At 45.2% G+C, this 24837-nt stretch overlaps 1 protein-coding gene across 1 annotated transcript in view; it reads left to right on the top strand.

Moving 5' to 3' along the window:
* Positions 1-24837, top strand: part of NIPAL2 (NIPA like domain containing 2) — a 661359-nt gene that overhangs the window by 390650 nt on the left and 245872 nt on the right. Inside the window, exons 5-7 of the mRNA XM_078686977.1 lie at positions 5264-5385; positions 10147-10243; positions 22892-23027. Of these exons, the coding sequence (XP_078543103.1) occupies positions 5264-5385; positions 10147-10243; positions 22892-23027 (355 nt within the window). The remainder of the gene's footprint in view (positions 1-5263; positions 5386-10146; positions 10244-22891; positions 23028-24837) is intronic.

A 24837-nucleotide genomic window follows, 5' to 3' on the forward strand; every position in this document is an offset into this window, starting at 1 on the left:
ACTTTGCACGTGTGCTGTACAGTAAAATGCATTTTGCGTATAGGTTAAATTCACGAAGTACAAAAGCCTTGTATTAATTACAATGAGTTACAAAAAAATGCATCAGCATCTGCAACCTTACTCCCATTTGAACAGTGGCGGTTCCTCCGCTAATGCGGAGGACTGTCTCCCCACAGGTGAAATAACATGATAATAACACCATGTTACTATCATCTTTCTGTATGTGCGGGGTGGGCTGCCCACAGAGTAAGGGGCAGAGTGGTGGTCACTTTCTTAGTGCGCATGAAAGTTTGGCTGGCCGTCTTGGCATGCACTCTATTGCACAGCCGGGTGGAGAACTTGAAAGGCTTCCACTACATGTAAGAGCGCCGATCCAGGCTGCTCAGACTAATCACAATGTTGCTCTCAAGCTGAAGACAGCAGCGTCGTGATTGGCTTAGGGGAGTCTGGGAGCCTTCTTGCGTCAACCGAAGAGGATGGAGGAGAGGCAGCGGCCAGCAGGTAAGTAACATTTTCTTGTCTTTTTTTTCCCCAACCTTCCTGATCCCACAACTACTGCCCCATAGCAGCCCTACTGCGTTTGGATGCAGATTTACACATTTTTAGAATTAAAAATGGTTTCCAAGAGCACTCTTGAAAATTTCCAAAAGCTCTAGGTTTCCAGAAGAACTTCTGGAAACCCTTTATGAATTCACAGTTATGTCCAAGAAAAGAAGTTTCACTTGTCTAATAGTACATTGTGAACCTTTAACGAAAAGGAGATTGTCTTTGTATTATTGAACGTCCATTTTTATTTTGTTTCTCCACAGAGAAAATAACTTTTTCCCAAGGAGATCCCCCTTCCTCCGCACTCCCACTAATTTCGAGGGTGTCCTCTGAGTGTTCTCAGCTTGGAATGGGATTTATCTCTGCAGTTGACAGGAGTAAAGCTCTGACTGATTACTGGGTGGGAAAGATAGAGAAAATAATGGTGAATACCTACAAATGAGTGTTTGTTGTAAACTTGTTACGGTATCATCCCCCAGGTTTTGTGCACGGCTCATCCCTAGGAGAAAAGGTATTTATGCACAATATTACTCCATATTGGGCCAATATTATGCTTCAGTAAATGCCTTTACAAGTGCACATTCGTAATACGTGAACTTCATAAGTGAATTTACACTTGTCATTTGCGCATGTGTGTTCGATATAAACAAACAAATGAGTTTGTGATTCAGGCCGACTTTTGCATACATTGGTCAAATTCACAAAGCGCTTGATTAAGTTACGTTAAGCTAAATGGAGGGCCTACTAACGTCATCCATGCCTCCATTCCCCTACCTAGAAGACTCATGGGAGAGAAAGCATGCTAGAGCAGTGGGCACATGGCCTCAACTTCAGTCTGAATAGTGGACCGTCTGCACAGCACTTGAACTGGAAGCCTGAACCTCCCTTGACAAGCTGATCCAGTTTGTGACTTTGGACATAGGCATCAGGAAACGAGACATTGGACAAATGCATCCAGAAACTGGACACTGGACAAATGCATCCAGAAACTGCATTCATATTTTTGAGAGACGCAAACTTCTCCTTACTTTTGTGTGTCTGGAGTTTTGTGAAACTGGCCCATAATTCGGAAAAGCATGGATCGCTCTTACTTTGAAGACTGCACTATTCATAATGTTTTCACTAGGCATCCTTGCATATTTACTAACATTCTTCGAGCAAAAAAGTAGAATATTTCAGTTTTTAAAACCACAAATTACCATATAGGTTGCATCGCTGAGAATTATATCACATGGATTTTGAACCGACGGATATATCAAAGAAACTACATGAAATTGGATCCAGAGCAGTGACTATGAAGATGTAGTATCCGACCAAGATGGCATCATATGAAAAGAGATTACAGTTATTAATAAACGTAGTTAAACATGAGGATTTTAATGTATGCATATGAGTTGTGCAGCCTAGCGCGGTAAGATGCCTGAGTGTGCTAAAGTAATTCCTGAAAATTCCTATTTTGAGCAACCATCACTGCCTTTTGAATCGGATGTATGATGTTACAACGCAGACTTATACAACGCATACCTTTACAACGCATTTTTTACAACGCAACATCCATTATAACGCACTCCATTACAACGCATGCCATTACAACGAAATTTTAAAAACTACATTTACAACGCATTCCATTACAACGCATAATACCTTTACAACGCATACCATCACAACGCATAACATTACATTGCATGTTTGGTAAGTATTGGATAGTGTAGGGGTACAAATTACTATTCTAACTCCAGGGGATGCAACAGTAGGGTAAGTGTTGGATAGTTTAGGGGTAAAAATTACTATTCTAACTCCAGGGGGTGCAACAGTAGGGTAAGTGTTGGATGGTAATGTTATACGTTGTAATGGTATGCGTTGTAATGACTGCGTTGTAATGACATGCGTTGTAGTGGTGTGCGTTGTAGTGTCATGCGTTGTAATGGTTGCGTTGTATTTGATGTTGCGTTGTAAAAGTTGCGTTGTAATGGAGGTGCGTTGTAAAGGTTGCGTTGTAAAGGTTGTTTCCCTTTTGAATCTAAATGTCTGTTTACTGGGAATGACTGGGGATATGAGTGAATCTCACACCTTCTACCTTGAAGGAATGCATCTGTCATAGAGTCAGGGTTCTCTTCCACAGCACTTCAAGATGGCCACAGGACATGGATGGTTTGCATACTTCCGGGCAGCCTCCATGTCATTGGCCATGTTCAGATGGACCGAGAAAGGCACAAGGATCCTTCTGCTTTCCTCTGTAGTTCCAGACATTGACCTGCAAAGCCTGAATCACCACTTTGCCCAGTGGTGATTTAGGCCAATGGGAAGTTATTGTAATGGGATAATGGGATGTACCCCCGTATCTGTCTTCACTTAGAAATCTTAACTAAAGAGAGGGACGGTTAATGTTCTGCAGAAACGTTGACAACATTTCAGCAAAATACCAGGGGTTGCAGTAGTGATCACTCTCACCTTTGAACCCCAAACATATCAATGAGCTGACCCCTTGCCATGCACTTAACCCAATAGCATCTTCTTATATGCTGCTGGAGGTCAACGGGAAGGACTAGGAGGAGAACACAGAGACGCCTGCGCTCTAGTAGCGTTGTAAACACCCCGCTGCTGATGCTTATATGGCCTCTCAGGTCAGGGAGCGCAGGGGCTTGGCCAGGGGTTCCAAAGGTCTAGCCAGGGGTATCCTTTGCAACCACTACTGGACGGCTATGATTGGGGCCGTGCTACACGTACCTCAGGCCAGACCATCTATCTCTGAATGCAAATTCCCTTTTGAAGAATAATCCATATTCTTGGTTTGTTTCAGCCACAGAATCAACATTTAACCCATCACAGGCAGTAAATTCGGTCAGCAGTGGTACCTGAACCGTTACATTTAGATTACTGTACCATTTCTTGGATGTTGTCCTGTCCCAACCTATTAGGAGACAGCTATGTGAAATAAAGCACATATTTTTATAAGTACCTTTAGTTAGGCTTAATCATTGGTCATTGGTCTTGCCAGATTCAGGTGTAGAATCTAAACTCCCGGGTCTTGGGCCAGGACTTTTCATGAAGTGACTCACTGCTGCGTAAGGCTATTTAAACAAGACCGATGAATACTTAAGTTGGTGACCTCAACAGAAGCCAGGACTGACCCAGCACTACTTCTCTTGAGGTGAACACTTGCTGGGATTGTGAGTGAGTGAGCTCTGTTCATGAGCATTATAATAATAAGCTGCGCTCTCTAAGCACAAACCGAGTTTCCGTTTTTTTTTTTTTGCATCTGAGGCTTCTAAAGTTCATACATTTGACTTTCTTTGCCAGAACCTTAAACATAACGAGTCAGAGCCAGAGAGCGGTAGTCTCTGCTCACCCTTTCGTTCTGTCCAAATTCAGACATACATCTCAGAATTTCTCCGGGTTAGTTAATGCATGGACTTTAGACTCTTGCGACACAATAAAGCAGGCACTCGTTTCTGCACTGAGCCTGTACACCTGATCCTGATAGGGCCAAAACCCTTCTGCTCACAGTGCTCCCAATATGGCATTTCTGCCTGCAGAGCAATAACATCTCTATAAAGTCCTCATTGTGGGACTTATTTTTTTATCATAAAACTATGCCCAGATGGCTACTCAGGTGGTCTGTGGCTGCTTTGAAAATTAAATCAACAGCTTAATAAAGTGCGTTTCTGTAAAAAAGCCAAATTTAAAGTTTCAAAACGCTCTGTAATGTATAGGAATTTGAAACTGGAAACTAATAATTAAGTTAGTATCCTTATCTTGATTTATGGGAGCAGCGCAAGTACAGCAAACAGAATCTAATATTTATCACTGTTAGTATCAGCAGAAGAAGCACTGGGTTTCACTGACAAAAAGAGAGCATACATTAGGAACAAAAAAGAGAAACCAATATGCTAGAATTTAGTATAACGTTTAATTCTTTAGAAATAAAACTACATTTTGAAACGCTCCAACCTTCTCATTAAAATCCAAGTTTCCTTTTTTGCATTTTTTAAAATAAATTATATGAAATATTTCACAATCTGTGTTCTTGTTTGATGTGTAGTTGTTTCTGTATCCTTGTGTTATGTTTTGAGGTTGAAAATTTAGAAATGTCTTAGGTGGGAATGCCTGGCTTCCATACTAATTTAGTGGGGGTCTCCAGAACAGTGCTTATTTTGTAAAAAAAAAAAAAAAAAAAAGTGCAAGGGATCTCATCAGGAGCCACTGCTGCTTGCACCACAAAATGCCCCTGTTATGCTGCGGATGATAGTAACAATACAACTACTATCCATCAGACACCTACAAGTGTGACAGTTAGGACTATTTTAGGCCCCCGAAGCCAGGCTACAGGTAAGTCATTTTTAATGTATACTTAATTAATAATTGACTGTTGTTTAGGTCAACTCTAAATTAGCCAGACAGCACCACCTTGTGGTAGACTATCACAAGCGCTGACAATTAAATGCCAGTGCCATCCACCAGAATCCACTGGCTCAAATGAAGCACTTCCTAGAAGTCAAAAGGTTAAGTACTGCTGTTTAGGATTGTAAATGCACATTGAATTTATGAAGAAATGTTTTATCTAGACCACACCTTACTTATCTTAATTCCACTCACAGTTCAGATTCATTACCATTGACTTTTCCAAAGTGAACACTGCAGGACTGCGACTTTTAGAGATACGGTAACAGACGAGATTTAAAGGGAATACATTCTAAAAAAAAATTTGCATTTCTAGGTGGCACATTGGCAATCACAGGAGCCTATCTTTTGGTGACTTTCTCTCCCACTGCCCCTCAAGAGTTCACAGCAGTAACAGTTCAAACATACCTTGTTAGCTGGGAATGTCTTGTGTATCTGGTAAGTTGTGTGGTAATGTTGGTTTAATATGCTATGTTTCGCTAGTATTTTGAACTGCATTTCCATTTATTAAAGTTTTACTCCAAAATTAGAATAATATTACGACAGCATATTTTTTGTTCTATAAATAAAATAAATATGTCAAATGAATTTAAATTTATATTTAACATGAACATATTTTTACATTTTATTTTCCAGTTAAACTGTTTTATTTATCTCTATACTTTTTACATGCAAAGATCCCCCGACCTTTAACATTAATTCATAAAAGTGTGTATAGAAGTAATTAAAATTAACTTAGTAATATTTTAACACAAAATATTGGTACATTCATTTTTAAATTACATAAATTGTATTCAAATATTTAATAAATAAGAGTATGGCAGTACCAGTGGTGCTATGTGGTGCTTGACTTGCAAATGTTTTTTTGTACAACTTACACTTGGGTTTTTTGAATAAGCAAAAAAGTGCTACACGCACTCAAAAATGTAAGTTACATCAGGCCCAAAGAGTTCAATGCCTACGCATTTTTCCCTTGGGAAGAATAGCGTTATAAAAATCAGTGGCAGCAATTCAGTGTTTTCAACCTTCATTGTTGGGATGGTGCTTAGACCACTCACAGTTATATACAGTTTCAGTGAGGCAAATGAGGCGCTCAGTACTTTAGTTTTAAGCATGCCACTTGAGGGATTCCAATCACGTGTGTAAAATGAAGCTATTACTATGTAATTGTATTCTGTATGGGAATAAATGACCTGGTCTGCCATTCTTCACTTAATTTGTTATCATTTCTGGACTTTCAAAGAGCATCACCTTAGATTTTGAGGGATTAACACCTACATTATTCTCCTTCTTTAATACATCTTGTTTATCAAGGAGGCGTTTTAGCCCTAACATAGTGTACGCTAACAATAGTATCCTCCCAGATATGGAGTTAAAGGAGAAGCAGATGTCATGACATGGTTCAGATATCTGCAGTATAAAGAGTAAACAGCAGGGGGTGCCAGAATACACTCCCGCTACAAGCCTTGAGCAGTAAATGTTTTATCCTATAGGCAGTTATTTATGCCTTCAGATACGTGCACCCACATCTACATACGTAATGCAATGAGAATAGCTGATAGTGATAAAAACTCAACATCCAGGTAGAGCTCTGCCCTATATAAGAAGAAGAGAGATAGATCCTTTAAACTAAGGGACAGAAAAACAGAAAGTAGTATAGCCTTATGTGGGCAAAATGCACCTCTTTGTCCTAGTTTCATTGAAGCCCCAGAGTTGTGTCTGTCGTATCCGTTGTTCTTTTCATGATGAGGCTATGAAGAGGTAGTGTTTGTCTGATTGTCTCTGTTGTGTCCTTCTCCTGATGTGTTTTCTTACACTATCATTGTGCATAGAAAGTTATTCCATCATGGATCGGTGCTGTGGAATGTTGGATTACTCAAAGCATGGTTTGAAAAAGACAAGAGCATTCATCTCACTAAGTCTGTCTAGGCGAAACCTGCCTGGGGTTGCGTGTGTTCCTGTTTAGGTGGGCATTGGCCTGGCCGTTCAGCTTGGACGGTTCGTATTGGACCAAGGTGGATTTGCATAATGGCTGGTTTCTGTCTGAGGTGTCTTGAAGGGCAACTATGCAATGCCTAGTGTGGCCCGAGTAATTACCAGTGGCCGAGATTAATTTAAGCATTCTTCCATCCATGTTTGTACTCCTAATTGCTTGTCTTGGGCATATTAGTGAAAGGACATGCATGTGTTCTCAAGGACTCCAAGCACTATGTACAAATTGAATAAAATACCCATAGATGCACCAAAAACATTTGGCCTTTCCTGAAATGGAGCCTGTTGTTCAAACAGTTTCCGACTGGACCGCCAAGGTCGATGCAGAGCTCCTGAGTGTGCTGTAACCAGCAGTGGCAGGAAACATTGTTTACAATGTGGGGATTACATTGCGATGCTATTACATCGCGGTTTCACACAACGCAAGTCGTTAGAATGACTTGCGCTGGATGGCGCTCTTGGACAAGGAATAGTAAAATGTACTATCCAACACCTTCCCTATGGTACGTAGACTGGAGTTGGAATAGTAAATTATACTACTCCTAAATCCAGCGCCCTCCAACGCAAGTCGTTGTAACGACTTGCATTGTAAAAACCGCGATGTGATGTACCGCAATGTAAATGTATGCGTTGTAACGTCATACATCCACAGCGGCTGACCGTAGGTGAAGCGGTCCACAGGTCTAGGAGAACAAGAAGACACGGGTCTCCTCTATGCAGGGTTGATGCATATCAGCTCAAATCTTCAGATTGGCTGTTTTGAGACTGACAGCTGGGGAGCAGCCTGTGTGATGATCTGTCACAAGAATATCTTTCATGATGAAGTTATGTAGTTGATTGGCTCCACACCTCTCCATAGCTTTCCCTAACCGACTAAATTTAAAAACTGGGTAAAAGTGGGAGAGCAGATCTGGACTGAGATTCAGCTTGTTAAGGATTGTGATTATTTTTCCATCTGGGAACGTGCCTTGGGCGATGGAACCATTTATCAAGCCAGAGCCGCAAATGATGCCCTCAATGAACTTTGTAGGGGAATTATCCAGGTTGTGCCCTGCCAGTTAGAATTTCCGAATAATGCCCGATACGTCTTTATTGTGGATGGATAGATAGCCATCTCTCTAGAATGTGGTGCCTTTGAAGGAGATGTTTCACAGGGGCGGCCCCTCACTCAGGCAGAGGAGCACTGCCCCAATGCTCTAAGAGCAGAGCAAAGTAAAAATAAAATGATAATAACGGAAGGTTATTATCATTTTGTTTGTAATCTGCATATAAGGTTCATGTTAGGACGGGTGGGGCTAGGCTGAGTGATGCCAGCAGAGGGAGGAGTGGTGGCTGCACCATAAGTGTGCATGACGGTTTGGCCGGCCGTCTTGGGACAGCCAAACTGTCATGCGCACTGTGCATGTTCTTTACAGGCTGTATTGTACAGCCTCCTCGGTGGAGAACATGCCCGGCTTTCCAGTCCCTCTCTAAGCACCAAACCACGGCACTCAGACCAGTCATAACACTACTGTAAGGCAGCATTATTATTGGCTGGGACAGACTGGGAGCTTCCATTCCAGAAGAGGACGGAGGAGAGGCCGTGACGTCGTTCGCAGGTAAGTCTTTTTTTAAAAAAAAAGAAACTGTACCCTCTTTCCTCCCACTACCCATCACCACCGTCCCCAACCAATTTCCACTAATGTTTCATTCGGAAGAGTGTCGAATTTGGTCATGCTAGAAATGGAAGCTATGATTATGATGTCTGTCAGTGTAGAGAACACCTCACGTTTGGGGTGTGAGGGTAGAAGTGCGGTTCCTTAATGCTTGGATACTGTTGGTTGAGATGTTTTCTACATGCAGAATAGTGTACTGAGTATTAATGTGTGCTTTGGAACCACCTCTTGGTGCACCCTCAATAAACTTTGAGATAGCCGAGTTCAGTGAGAAAATAGCACTGGCCATGCTAGAAAAAGTCAAGTAAGTAAAATATTGCACATCTCTTCATGCCATCCAAGGACTTTTCTTCCTCCATTTCTGGGTCCCATATTATTCCTACGCAGACAAGTTGTATTTTTCACAGTGTGTTATGGTGACCAGTTTCCATAAATGTCACTTTATTATGAACTTTGGATAAGATATACGTTTTCGTTTTCTTGATGGTTTGAAGTCTTTCAGTGTTTAAACTATTGTGATCTTTTTGTGGGCCTGCTTTTGCAGGAGCCATCGCAGTTTAGACCCCTGCCATCTCCTTGCAGTGAGCGAATAACAATGCAAAAATAACAAGTCTGCTATAGTGATGTCAGCGACACAATCAGGTCCTGTAAATATTGTACTTACATAGTGACAGCAAAAATTGAAATAAAGTGCCTTTTTCAAAGAGGAAAATCAAATAAAATCTTAGGAAACAGGTCAACATAAGGTACAACATATTAATTTTCTTCGTGGTCGGTGTTTACCTTTAAATAATAAGATGCGGTTTTGAGATTTCTGGAAGATCCCTGTAATATATGTTTAATTTTCTCATTCATTACCAATACTTACAAATACTCTTGGGGCTTTCGCTGGCCCTAATGACGGCTGTGTTCTCATTCCTTCCGCCCAGCCTCACAAAACAAAACCAAAAAATGTTTTTGAAATTCGTTGCTGTGCTGCCGCCAGGTATTGCGAGATATAAAATAAATCTGTGGCCTCATGCGAAACTGTGCTTGACAGGCCTTTGCAATGTGCTTCAGAGACACCTGCCTAGTGGCGGCCATTTCAGGCGCTCATCGCAGTAAGTGGAGTCATTTGGAATGTTCACCTGAAAAGACCGAGAGGGGGCAGGGCCGCATCCCTTCCCTGGAGGACCGTCTAAAAATGGCGCCTTAATAGCCGGCGGCACCTGTGGTGCTGGGGGAGCACGCGCCGCTAGGCGCAGGTAAATATGTACAATTGAAAAAAACACAACAGCAGCAGAAACCGAGATCTGGGTGACTGCACGTCACCACTCACCCGGGGCCTGCAAGATTTATGAGAGCAATTATTTGATAACCCAATTTGTTGCAGGAAGATGTGTTGCATTGGAACGGCGCATGAATAATAAAGCAGGCTTTCGCGGAACAATCTGTTAAAGAGTAATGAGAGTGCGCGAGCGGCGGAGCATGCGTGCTCTTTTAAAGGCCAAGTAAAACATTCGATGCATGCGGCATAGAAGAACTAACATGTACTCTGGTTGTGTCTCTCCAGATCCTGGAAGTAATCCTCTTCTGCGTCCTGCTCTACTTCTATAAGAGGAAGAATGTCAAGCACGTCATTATTCTCGTGATGCTGGTGGCTCTCCTGGGTAGGACCACGTTTCAGTTTCATTGTTTGCCCGCTTTTGGGTTCGGTTTGAAAATCTGCATCCAAGTTTGACTATGCTTCAGTAAATGCTTTAATGTTGTTAATCGAGATAGCCAGGTTACACGTCTTAAAAGAAGTGGGGGCACTATTCAAGTTACAGACATGCCAACCCTCCCGATTCAAGAGGGAGACTACCGATTTCAAGGCTAGTCTCCCGCCTCCCGATTTAAGCATCCAGAAACCCGATTCCACCACAGGGATTACACAATGAACTGCTTCTGGTGCTTAATATAACTCAAAGTTGAGCTAAACGGAGAGCTCAAAGTTACGTTGGCTCTCCACATTTGTTTTCCTCCCCACATCCCGTAGTTGTGAATATATTCTTGCCTGAGCCAGGCCAAAAGCTATTGGTATAGAAGTGAGCTTGGGCTGGCCCAGGGTTCAGGACTCCAGAAACAAATGTATTTTCCTGCAGCCTCCGAGTCCTAAAAGGCTCGGCGGCGTCCCCTGCTCCATGTTGTTAATTGAGAAGTGTGTGAAGGCTACGGCGGAGGTTTCTGTGTTTTCCGATGTTGCACGGGAGGCGAGGGCAGGCCGCTGTGTACCGGCTCTGGTTAACCCCTTGCAGGCTGCGGCCTCCTTCACAAATGAGGGTGCATCGTTAACAAACCTGACAATTGTAACTCTTTTTTACATCTTTCAAAGTTAAACTAATAATGATAACCAATCAAAAACCTTTATATTAACATAAAGTGCCAATGATACATTATAAGATGTGAGCTAAATAATAACAGAGAAATAAAAAAAAACATAAACAATATTACAAATACCATGTTTCCAACAAAAAAATATTACAAGTAGCACGTTCACAGCCCTAGTATTGTTTCTGTTTTTTGTAGGATTTTACCAGTGGTTGTCACTCTGACGTCAATGAACGATCGTGTGAACATTGTGTTGACTCATTGGTAGCTCTTCCAGTCTACCACCTCCGAATATTACACCGGAGAGATGAGTCACAGCACTTCAGGTGGGTGCTTTTTGCCCCAGCCTGGGTAACGCACAAAAAGAACACACCTGCGCACAAACAAACAAAGTAGTAGCGAGGAGTAGATTTTTCTTAAATATGCAGATTGTGCGATAAACTGGGAATGGCGCATTTGTACCTTACAAAAATAGGGCTCCTTATGCACAAAGGATGCAGCTACATTTGTTTCCTTCCCATGCCCCAAAGCAGTCTGTCGCAACATTCCCTCTCAAACAATCATTGGGGCATGCAGGTGAAACTTTCAATCACGGAAAACACGGTAAAAGAAAAGTTACTACAGACATTGGCCCTGATTACAGAAAATAACAGTTCTTCGGGACTTTACTGTTTTTCCTTCTGCTAGCGTACTCTACCTGCTCGGAAGGGCATCAACGACAGAAATGCTACTGTGCTGGGATAGGTGGTTTTATTGGGGGTGTTTCAGCGCAACACTGGTACTGCTCCGACCATCTTGTAGAAGAGTCCGTGGGTTGATCCCTACCGACAAGATCAGTCTGGGGCCCCTCAGATAATGCCGAGTATCCAGGAGACGTAGTGGTTCTCTTCAGCAACCCAATGCAAAGAACTGATGCTACCCTCATTACTGACTGCTGCATAATGTGTGGTAGTAGTGCACTTTTGGCAATGTCTGTCTGCTGCATAATGTGTGGTAGTGCACCTTTGGCAATGTCTGCCTGCTGCATAATGTGTTGTAATGCACTTCTGGCAGTGAATGTCTTCTGTATAACGTGTGATCACACACATTCTGCAGTGCCTGTCTCCTGTGTAATGGATGGTAGTGTACTTTCAGCAGACTTTTCATGCATTGATGAAATTAATACATATGACTCTCTTCCTGGAAGAGAGCATGCTACATTCTACTTACAGGTGTATGTATGACCTATTTCTATAAAACAGAAGTTATTTCTTGAAGATGGTAAAAAAACATCTCTCCCAGTTACTCCTGCGATCCATTTTGTGTTACGCCTGACCCGCTTCGTGTTACGCGCTATTCAGGTCTTTGCACCCACGCATATTTCTCCCTCTTATCGAAGTTGAAATGTTGGCATGTATGCAAGTTAGGCAGTATGCAAGTGACATATTGGAGTGTGACGTCACAGTGGTGATATCATGGCGTGTGACAATGCACGTGGCATCACGGGAAGTGGCATCACAACCTATGACCTCACAGGAAGTGACATCACAAGAAGTTACAGATCTTAAGACCTCACACACATGTTTGGCAGGTCTGTCAATAGTACATTTGAATGCATTACAATATTTAACAAATTAGATTTTTCGTTGCAGTCGTGCCAAAAAAGTGACGCGAGCTAGACGCAAAATCTGGACCTTAACTTATACATACTTTCTCCAAAACCCTGGCACAAAGACACTGGTGACAAGGAGAAAAGTGGCAGTAAATCTGTTGTGCTTAATGGGTTGCAAAGTCTGCATTTTCAAATATCTTATGCGGTTAAGGCACCTTCTGCAGAGATCTTTGTGTGCCAAGTAAATCTCAGAGAACCGTAATAATGGTAAGATAACTCTGAAGGTTAACATTTTTGCTGGATAGATCTGTGTCTTGTTTAGTCCCAGTTTTGAAGCAAAGTAGCATAGAGGGTTAATATGTCTCCAGCAAAGCACATTATTTAACATGCAGATGACAGATTTTAATTTTATGTAAACGGGTAAGTGAGTTACTGCTTTTAACACAGAGATCCTTTTGTTAGTTGCAGTTCATAAATTGTATCCTTCTAATATTGCACAATGAGCTATGAAGGACATGTCTCCTACACCTTGTAACCCTAATTCTGTTATGTACATATCCTACACAATGATTTACGCATATGATTTATTGTCAATGTATAATGTGTACGTGTGATGCAAAGTACTTTGACACCCTGCACTGGGAAGAGTAGAGCTATACCACTATAAAAGGAATAAACAAACTAGTTTTAATACATTGTTATTTGTGTAAATAGTGGGACAGACCAACACATCTGACATTCCTACAGTGCATGCATATCTCTTATATGAAGGGGCTAAATAAAGTCAAAAGCATGCCTCTCTTAAGTACCGGTGAAGTGATAAGGTGTGTGCCTTTGTTTCCCCTCCATTACATTTACGTGTGAGGCTCCAGATAGCTCCCAGCCAGGAAACTCCAACAAAAGGAGGCCTGATTGGCCCTTAACTTGACCTTTTTTAGGGGCCAAGATTGAATCCGATGCGCCCCTTCCCCTCCTGCACAGTGCTACTCAGAATGAAAGGAGACAAGGAGCAGGCATGCTGAATGTGTCCCGGTGTCTGAAAATTACACCGGGACAAGTTTAGCATATGTCTGTGGTGCCCAACCTCTTGACAGGGTAGTTGGTGTTCACCGTGTGAAAAGAGTGGGTAGACCAGTCTACCCGCGTGTACCCTCATCTTGTGCCCTTGATGTTGCTCTCACGAACAAACAATGCTATTCAATTAAACATGTGCTAATTGTAAGTATTCAACCTATATTCAAGTTAACCTCAGACAATTTTTAAGATAACCGAGGATGACACTCACACATCAATTCATCAACATGTTTCTGCACGCAAGCCAACAATAGAAGCGATGACTGGGTTAGGAGGCGCACTCAACAACAATAGGAAGTATATAACTTATTTGTTCAATGTTCATATATCTTCTGGTGCTTCAGGAGGAGAAAAAGTCATCCATTCTTTCTCAATTGGACAAGTCCAGAAATCAGAAAAGGATTCTCCAAGTACACAGAAATCCAAAGTTTTTTTTTTTTTGGTTAAAAACTTTTATTGAGCAACAAAATCAAATTTACAGAGATGGGCCTACAACCGCACGGGCTGGCCGCTAAAAGCAAAGCACAATGTAATAAAAACAATGAGAGCCTTTCCAGCGGGCGGGCACAAACCGGATACAGGATGTCGCCCACACTATAGAACAGGAGAAGACAATTTTCCATTTTATACACACAAAAACAAACAAACATCTAAAAGGCGAATGCATAATAAACGGAGTCAGCCCAGGAGGGGGAGGGGAACCCCACTGATCAGGAATCCAAAGTCACAATCAACAGGATAAGGCAAGGCAGGGGGGGACAGCGGGGAGGTCAATCAAATCAAGGGACAGTATACGAAAGTTCAGGAACGTCGGCCTAGGGAGACAGGATAACATCAGGGGTTTCAACCAAGGGAGGAGCGCAAATATCACCGCGATAGGCGTTCCACTGACTCCAGATCTTCGTCCATGCCCTAGGCCTGCCCCTGGCTGTGTAAACAGTCTTCTCGCGGAACATAGACCAGTCCATGTTGTCTTCCCACACAGAGACACTGGGGGGCCTATGTGAGCCCCAAAGTTGCGCTATGTCTCGCTTCGCAATCATATATCCCAGGGTCGCCCATCTGGTCTGGGCCACCGAGTAGTCGGTGGGTTCCCACACATTCAACAGGCATCTCCGGGCCTCCGGCGCCAAAGCAATTCCAGTCACATCAGTCATCACCGCAAGCACCTCCGTCCAGTAGGCAGCCACCCTCGGACACTCCCAGATAATATGAAGAAACGTAGCACTCATCCCACACCCACGCCTGCACAGGCCATCCGGGGAAAAACCCATCACAACCAAACGAGGACCAGTGACGTACACCCGGTGGAGGATCTTAAGCTGAACTAGACGGAGGCGGGCAGGAATGGCGACCTCTTTTGGAGAAGACAGCGCCGACTGCCAATCTTCGTCATCCAATTCCAGCCCGTCGCCGACCCAAGCCTCCCTGAGTCGACCAAGCAAGTCGGCGCGATTGTGAATCAGCTTCTTATAAATCAAGGAGATAGTGCTATCGGGGAGATGGCCATCCAGGATACGATCCTCGAGGGGGGAGGATTCGGGAAGAGCGGCACCGGAAGTCAGAACAGAAGCGAGAGCATGACGGACCTGCAAATATCTAAAAAATTCCCTATCACTCAGTTCATATTCATTCCGAAGGGTCTCGAAGGACTTCACCGCTCCATTCACACATACATCACCCACTCTACAAATACCAATCGTATCCCAGCGGTCAAACCCCTTCGTCGTCCAGAGACATCCCAGACGCTCAGATGCAAAGAGCGGAGTAGCAAGCGTCACTCGGTCGTCCCACCCCAGGCTTACATTCGCAGCGGGCCATACACTAACCGCGATCCTGGTAGGGCCCGTAAGATGGCGCCCAGCCGACCTAGAATAAAGCGCTCTATTAAAGTCCCCACCCGGCAGCTGGAGTCTATCCATGTCAAAGGCCGGGTTCCGACCCGGGGAATACATTGAATGGTTGATGGCAGACAGTTGGGTAGCCCAGTAATATCTCCTGATATCAGGAAGTGCTATGCCCCCGTCATACCAAGGGATGGTGAGCTTCGCAAGGGCGAGACGTGGACGCCCGTCCCAAATCAGTTGCCTTTGCAGACTTTCAACCTGTCGGAAATAGGTAGCAGGGATAAGATCATAAAAATTTTGGAGTGCATAAAGGAATCGCGGTAGGGACATCATTTTGAAAAGGGCGGCCCTGCCCAGCGGCGACAACGGTAATCTACGCCAACGGGCCACATCCAGCCTCAGTCTAAGAAGTGGGGGAAGGAGATTACGTTCAAACCGGAGCGACGAATCCAGCGTAATAAAAATCCCCAGATATTTGAACCCGGACTGAACAATCTGGATAGGAACTCTGTTCGGCAATGGGGGCAAATCACCCGAAAGAACATAGACACAGGATTTAGCCCAGTTAATAACCAAACCAGAATTTTTGCCAAACGAGGTGAGAACATCAAATAAAACATTTAAGGATTTACGCGGGGAAGTAAGATAAAGAAGAATGTCGTCCGCGTAAAGCGAAACACGGTCCTCAAGATCCGGGGACCAACGTATACCCTTGATAGAAGGCTCCCAGCGAAGCCACGCAGCCAGCGGTTCCAATGCGAGAGCAAACAGCAGTGGAGACAAGGGGCAGCCCTGTCTGGTACCCCTACCAAGGGAAAAGGGAACCGAAACTCGGCCGTTAACCACAACCTGCGCCAGGGGGTCGGTGTACAGCAGCTTCACCCATCCAATAAACCCCGGGCCAAAACCAAACTTCTCAAGAGCCGCCCAAAGGTAGGGCCACTCTATCGTATCAAAGGCCATCGAGGCGTCCAACGAAGCCAAAATGGCCGGCTCCGTCAGAAGCCCCGCCCTCGCGATGGCTCCGTGGAGGCGACGCAGATTCAGAGCCGTGTTACGGTGCGGGATAAAACCGGACTGATCCGGATGAACCAAGTGACTAATGACCGTTAGGAGGCGAGTAGCCAAGACCTTGGCAAGAACCTTGGGCTCAACATTTAACAGAGAGATGGGTCTATACGACGAACAAAGATCCCGGGGCTTACCGTCCTTAGGAATTACAACAATCGTAGCTAGGCGTTGGTCATAAGGAAGAGCACCCCGTTCACGGGACTCCGAAAACATTGTTCGAAGATAGGGCGCAATCTTATCAGGACACAGTTTGTATAATTCGATTGGCAAACCGTTCGGGCCCAAAGCCTTGCCCGAACGGAGAGAGCGAATCGCAGTCGCTATTTCGTCCGTAGAGAGCGGGGCCTCCATAGAGACCCGCTCCAAGTCAGAGAGGCAGGGCAAAGCTATGTCGGGCAACAAGAGGCGAGAGTCGTCTGTATCCCGCTTCGACACTGGGGAGTAAACCGCACGAAAATAATCAGCAAAGCAATCAACTATTTTAACTGGGTCAGTCACACTCACACCATTCAAAGTCCGAATCACAGGCACGACTCGGTTCGCCCTCTCCTTCTTATCCAACCAGGCAAGCAATTTACCCGCTTTGTCCCCAACATCATACAGACAACCCTGTTGCTCTCGAAACATCATTTTAGCCGCATCTGTGACCAGAGACTTATAGGCAAATTGTTTCAGACCCAGGGCATGGAGCTTGTCATGAGTAACACTCGATTCCAAGTCAGCTTCCAGCTCAAGTATTTCCATTTCAAGACCCACCACCTCCCGATTCCTCCCCTTTTTGGTTTCAGCAATAAGAGACAGGGCCTGCCCACGAATCACTGTCTTAAAAGCCTCCCAAAGGGACACCGCAGAGGAGACAGACCCCTCGTTATCTAGGAAGTAGTTTTCCAGGGACTTAATCAACAGACCACGGGTCACAGGGGAGGTCAGGTACCAAGGGTTGATAGGGGCCACCCGGCCCGCCGCCTCCACCCCCACATCAAAACTAAGCCAGAGCGGAGAATGGTCCGAGATGCCCCGGGGAAGGTGTCTAATCTCCCGGACAGCCGACGATTGTGCAGCTGGCATGAGGAAGTAATCCAGTCTAGACAAACTCCCATGGGCTCCAGAATGAAAAGTGTATTGCAGCTGAGTGGGGTGCATAAGTCTCCAACAGTCCACCAAACCAAAAGTATCCAGAAAGCCACCCAGCCACAATTGGGCCGAAGGAGTATCCCTAGGGGGGTAACGATCATTCAGGCCGGAGAGAACAGTGTTAAAATTACCAGCCATGAAAAGAGCACCATCAGGGAGTCCCAACAGCACTCGGCCCAAATCGGAGAAGGTAGAGGACTGTAGGCCGGGGGGCACATAGACGGTGAACAGGGAAAGGGTGCGGCCCTCGTATCGTCCCACGAGGACGGCGTAACGCCCCCGATCATCGAGGATTACATCATCTATAGCAAGGGGAAGGGAAGTCCGAAGAAGGATGCCCACCCCCCTGGAACCCGTAGTGAATCCTGAATGCGCAACAAGACGATAGCCCCACCTATTCATTGCATGACAAGTATTACCCACTAGATGTGTCTCCTGCAGAAAGACAACATCGGGAGACAAACGTCGCAGGCATCGCAACACCACCCCCCGCTTTATACGATCCCCCAGACCATTGACATTCCATGAAACAAACTTCAACCCGCTACCCCCCATCCCACAAAGTGATGCAGGAACCCTCCCCAAATGAGCATGACACTGAAAATTCCATTATCAAGATAGAATCGCCTTGAAAAAACAAAACACGAACCTCAAACACCCCACCAATCCACCCCCCAACATCCAAGAAAACACCCCCCACCCTGCACCCCTGCAATAAGCAAAAAAGCCACACCAACATGCAGTGTGCCTGTCGCCCAAAAACCCCCGTTCTACAAAAAGACCCCGGAGGAGGAAAATGCCCCAGTCCCACCCGCCACCCCGATAGAGATAAAGAGAAAGAGAAGACACAGAAAATAAAGGCACTCAAGTATAGAACCCAGGAAGAAACACATTACATGGAGACAGGGGCGCAGACAGTAAGTTCAACTCTCTACACCACCCTCGGCACCACCCGGGTGTTCGGTGGGCTCAGTCAAAGTAGGCCGGTCCGGCAAAGAGTCCAACCAGTCATTCACCGAATCAGGCCGATCAAAGAAGAGGGTCCGTTCACGGTACTCAACTCGCAGCCTGGTAGGAAAAAGCATGGCATAGCGCAGTCCCAAGTCCCGAAGACGCTTCTTGACTCCACGGAAGCCCATTCGCTGTCTCTGCACAAGCTGGGAGAAATCAGGATAAAAGTTCACCGTGGCATTTTCGAAGGCCACCGGGCCCTTAACTCGCGAGGCCTGCAGGATAGCGTCTCGGTCCCTATAATGAAAAAGTTTTGCAACAATGGGCCTCGGCGGGGCGCCCGGTTTGCCCTGGCCGCCCGGAACGCGATGGGCACGCTCCACCGCAAAGAATTTGCTCAATCCAGATGGAGAAAGGTAGTTTTGTATCAAGTCCTCAACCAGGAGATCAACAGAATGTGGGTCAGGATTTTCCGGAACACCAACCACACGCACGTTGCAGCGCCGTGCTCTGTTCTCAAAATCCTCCAAGCGCTGAGTCATGAAATCATTTGCCTTTCTAAGGTTGCCAATCTCCGTCTGTATTTCAGAGACGTCGGCCGTGAGGCTAGATGACTTGAGGTCCAACGATTTCACCTTTTCATTAGTTTTAGATAGGTCGGCCCTGATCAAGTTCACGTCAATAGCCACAGTATCGATCTTGTGGGCCAGAGCCTCATACTGTTGGCCGATGGTCTCTCTTATGCCAGAGATGGCGCCCATAATGTCTTGCAGGGACGGCTCCGCCGAAGCCTCCAAAGGGTGCCCCACAGCACTCGGGCCAGGCAAGGCAGCTCCCGGGGACCCCTTCGATTGAGTGTACCGGTCCATGATATTAGACTGGACCTGACCCCCGCAAAGGGGCGTCTTGGTCTTTCGCCTCTCTTGGTCCCCTCTGCCAGTCATAGTGGAGAATCCGTCCCAGAGGGACCCACGCGGCCTGGTGAAAATGGCCGCAGGAAGATAAGGTGCCGAAGCCAAAAGTCAGTCACGAGGGCACACCGAGGTGCGAAGCGGCCTGAAAGGACACAAAGCAGACAGAAGGTGCAACTGCGACCTCGCGCCGCTGATCTCAACACCGGCCAGACACCTCCGCTGGAGAACGTAGTCCGAGTCAAATCGAAACCGAAAGTTAGGAGGGGGACCCACAAGTCGAATCCCCCTGCCGCTGTTGTTCAACTTAGACACGGCAACAGAGCCTCACCAAGTCCCAGGCGCGCCACCAGGGCGGGCCCGAAAGTTCGAGTCGACTTAGCTTCGGTGCCCCTGGTCCAAATCGAAATCCAAAAACAGTATCAAGATCAGCCCCGGTTCCTCTACAAGAATCCTTGTAATTATTCAGGATATGTTCAGGATATCATGCCGGGAGTGGCGGGGGTCCGGAGAGCGCTGTGCTCACGCGGCCATCACAGATGCCCGCCAAGCTCCTCCCCCAGAAATCCAAAGTTGAGGTTGTGGTTTCAACTGTTCTTTTATTTCATTCCTAATATACACGCCTCTACGCCAACACGTGTTTCGTCTCTAGCTGTTTCAGTCAGAGCAGACTACATCAGGGCTTTACATGCAGTTTATGTTGAATATTATTAACAAGTGTCCATACAGGGCAGTCCTACGAGTATATCGTGCCGTTTTCTCACTGTGTTTTCATTCCATGTGTAAGACTTATTGAATAGGTAGAGTATTGACTTGTAAGATCGTATCAGAAATCCCTTCTTATGTTGTGTTCGGTACCGCATGGGAAGGGATTTCGGATACGTTCTTACAAGTCAGTCTGAGTTCCCCTCACAATCGATTGTGGGATCAGGAACACTCTCACAGGTAGGGTCTTATAGCAGTGCCTTGCGAGCTGCTCTCCCAGGCCCTGTGGCCACTGCCACACTCCTTGTCCCCGGCCACTGCTTCTTTCCGCTGGGACCTCGGGCGTGTAGGCCTCTGCGTCCCTATACCTAGCACAGGCATGCTGCCTCACTTCACAGTCCAGGCCCAAGGCCCGCAGCAGCCCCGCCTGCATTCTCGCAGCTTCCTCTTGGCGGCTCAGCAGGACTCCCCTTACCACCACAATGGTCTGTTTTGTTCTCCTCCCGCAGTGACGGCCTGTCGACTCAGGGGCACCATCACCCGGACCGCCACTTCATCCGGTCTCTGCTCAGCCAGCATGCAGCTCGGTTCCTGGCCGTTACTCTTGATCTGTCATAGGCAAGGCAAGTTTGTCCCCAGACAGAAGCACTCTACAGCATAGTTTGAATCTCCATTCCGGGTGCGGCGCCCCCCTCAATGCTCTCAAGCCTCGGCCATGCCGGGCAGACCCAGACACCCGCACCCGTGGTACGCAGTCTGGCTTCCCACGGGGCTCACCCGAGCTCGGAGCCCACCGGAGGAAGATCATTCTCCTACCTGGCGGCCAAGACGTGGAACTCCCTCCCCGCCCACCTACGACTGACCCAGGACCACCTCACCTTCAGGAAACACCTCAAGACATGGCTCTTCGAGCAGTAGCAGCACCCCGCCCCCCCCTTAAGCGCCTTGAGACCCTTACGGGTGAGTAGCGCGCTCTATAAATGTATTGAATGATTGATTGAGTGAAATTGGCAGGCAGGTAGCAATAATTGAGCATGTGGACGGCTGCTCCACTGTTATTTTCAGGATCTTCTGCCAGGGCTGTGACAGAGCTCTTCACCCAGCGTCCGCTGTGGTCGCCATCTTTGCCACGCCCCCTGTTGTGGTTTCTGCTCATGATGCCATATTCAGGATTAATGACTTCATGAGATGGGGGCCATTGTATTCACTGAGCAAAGTTTCTGTGATGAAAATGAGGCCTGGTGCTTCTTCCAAAAGTAGATTTAAGATGTTTATGCAATTCGGAGTCCAGTGGAAAAGAATATATCATTTAGCTTTATACTGAATCTAAAATCCTTGGTACTCCAAGTTGTCGATAGAGCATCATATTTACGAAAGGCAGATCTGCGCTGAAAATCGTCCAGAGAGCTTTGGCTAGTGGAACGTGTAAGGAGTGCTGGTCCCTTGTTTTAAAGATTAAACTGACTACTTCCTAATGGATCCTCATAGTGATGCAGACTCAGAAATTGGAGCCCTTGTAGGTAGCTAAGCCCCTAAAGGTAGCTTAAAACACCTTTACACATATCCTTACTTTAATTTGATAGACTAGGCGCATTAGTAAAGAATCAATTCCCACATTATATTCTAATAGTCTACTTATGCACGTTGATGATCTTTCCATGCACCATCTGCCTACTTACCCCGGTATCATGCTTCATATAGGAGTACCGCAATATCTGCTTGATCTATTGTCCCAGTTTAATACTGCTTCAGAAAGGTCTCATACCTGTACAAATCAAGTGGTCGAGGTCAGCGTTGTCATTTCATGTATCGTATATTAAAAGGACCTCTGAGGCGCTAAAATAGTTGGAGTGGAGCAAGAAGTGAAATCAAGCGACCGGTATATTTTAGTGTGTGAAGAAAGATAGAACAAATCGAGCTCGCACAGCACTTCAGATACCTTGGTGCCAATGAAAGGAAAGGTAATTAGGGTTACTCCACCAGACAGGAGAAAGAAGGAAACTTCCACAAGTGCCTGCACATTGGTCATGCCAATCCCAAGTGTGTCATCAACGGAGAGGGACTTACCCAATTAGGAATTCCTCTTTGGAGATGGATGACCTAGTGAAGGAGGGAGGCATGGTCATTCTTCAAAGGTGTAAGCAATATGTTAAGGGAAACTATAGCCTGTATGTGTGCAGAGTCTGATCTGTACGAATAAGATATGGCCCCAAAAAATTTAATTGGAGTGATAGGAGTCTTCTCTTCACCTGGGCGTAAGATATGCACTGGATTCTCAGGTCCTCTTTACCTTAGTTTGGGGGGAGGTGGTACTTTTCTTGGATTTTACATTGACAAGTCTCTGCACTCTAGTAATCCCTATGTATACTGGAGCAAACCATCTCTCTGAAAATTTAACATAGCTATTAATGTTTTATGGAGGTTGGCTTTGGCCAATATTAAGTGCAAAGGAAGATATATTTTCATTACAGTGAGTTTTCTTTAGTCTAATATGTAAATGTTGTCTGACAAGTTACCTATATGGCAAATATGCAAAGAAAAAAATAAAATATAAAGAGTATTAGTCAAAGTAAATTGATAAAAAATAGTTAATCTTTCTAGTATGTCCACTGACATGTCAAACTAATTTCCAATGACTGTATATGTGAATTGTCTTTGTTCCAGGATCGGTCGCTGTAATTTCAACGAAAGCTGTCTCTGGCTTGTTGATTCTCACTGCAAAGGGAAGCATGCAGTTGACCTACCCCCTCTTCTACGTCATGCTTGTGGTGATGGTCACATCCTGCGCAGCGCAGGTCAAGTAAGTGATCCTCCAACCCCTCTTCCTATCACATATTCCAACAGCATTGGTTGTTTCCCGGTAGAGAGGGATATGACCCTATTGAGGATCAGCATAATTCGAAAATGTTGCAATTACTGAGGAAGTCAGAAGTAAAAAGGAGAACCCATAAGTTGCATCTCCTCCATCACAGCAATATTATGTTGAAGAACATTTCACAGGTGGATTTCATTTTACATTTAACAATTCCTGCAGAAATCAAAGACATTTTCTTTGCCCTCTAACTGTGGCCTTATTCCTCAATGCAAAATAATTTGCTATTTAATACAATTTATGAATTAGCTATAGAACACTTGCACTTTAAAAGAAAAAGAATGGCAAAGATACCACGTGTGATCAGGTACATCCTGTACGTTCCATTGTCTATTACAAACTATTACTAATGATCAATGCAGAGGACAGACATATGTACACAAATACATTTATCAACACCAGGCTACCATGATTCTTGTCAATGAGCAACCCATAATCATAAAGAATGCCCAGATTCTAAAAGTACTACATACCACACAAAATTGTAGATATATGTTAAACAGATGCTGGTAGCATAACATAACATATACAATTATAGATGGTTAACTGTGAATAACCAGGATGGTTTCCCTGAGGGGTTCTGAGTGACATCAAATAGACAATGAAAGAGAAGCTTGACTTGTCTTTTTATTGACTCAGGACCCCAAGGTGAAAAAATCCACTTCATTAACAGTTACCCATCCACAATTCTATCTGGTGACTTGGTAAACACCCCACCCAGCATCTTGCTAATTCTAACTTTCTAGACCCATATTATAAAAAATCCTAATTTCCTGGAATCAACCCATACCATCTTCTGTCTGCTTATCCACCCCCCAAATAGGTAAATATCTGCAGTGCTCCCCTCCGCCCACACCACCCTCGATTTACTAGCCATCTGTGGTCCAAATAAACAGAAATCAAATACCCTGCCCCCTTACGTATCCCTGTCACCCTTTGAGCAATACCTTAACCTACAGTTCCAAATATCTATTCTCCACTTTCACTTTGAGAGCGAGGGCAGAATGCTTGCACACACCGACAGAATTCTTTTAGGTTTCACCTGCAAAAGCGCTTGCGCTGCATGCTGTCTCATGTGCAAGGGATATTGTATACATCCAAGGGCTTGCAGTCAGCCCATTAATTACCATCATTGTCACTCTTACTTGCTGCCTCCTAATTCGGCAGCTCATGCCGACATCATTTCTTCTTTCAACTGGAGCAAGAAGCAAGTACTGATTGCTTCAGCATGATTGCTGTTCTTTTTACGTATCTTGCTGCGCTTGAGGTACTATTTAAAAAAAAATACCCTTCCAACCCTTAATGTATTGCTCCATCCTCCTTCGATCCCACTTCCTTGTTACATCTTCTCCTCCCACATTACAACCCTCCTGTTGTCTGTGTTGTCCACCCCCACCTGCCCTAAGAAAAAAAGGCTCTATGCAGCCGGTGATTCCCATGTCATATTGCTTTAAAAAAAAAAATTTTTTTTAGCCAAGCTCACAGCAGCCGCGCTGCTCTACAACCAGTGGTGGCGCCTCCACTACGGCAGAGGAGCGTCGCCTCACTGCTCAAAAGGAAAAATAAAATGACAATAAAGTATTGTAGGAGAGTAGGGCCTGCTTCCTATGGTCACCCCCACTTTTTGCTGTGATTCTCTGGTTTTTCGACTTTAGTGTGGCTGTGGGCCTGCTAATCAGACCCACAGCCCAGCTGTTCTCTCTCTAAATTGATTACATGCACTTTAGGTACATACCTG

Source organism: Lissotriton helveticus, chromosome 4_1 (genome assembly GCF_964261635.1).
Source record: "Lissotriton helveticus chromosome 4_1, aLisHel1.1, whole genome shotgun sequence".
NCBI classification, from domain to species: Eukaryota; Metazoa; Chordata; class Amphibia; order Caudata; family Salamandridae; genus Lissotriton; species Lissotriton helveticus.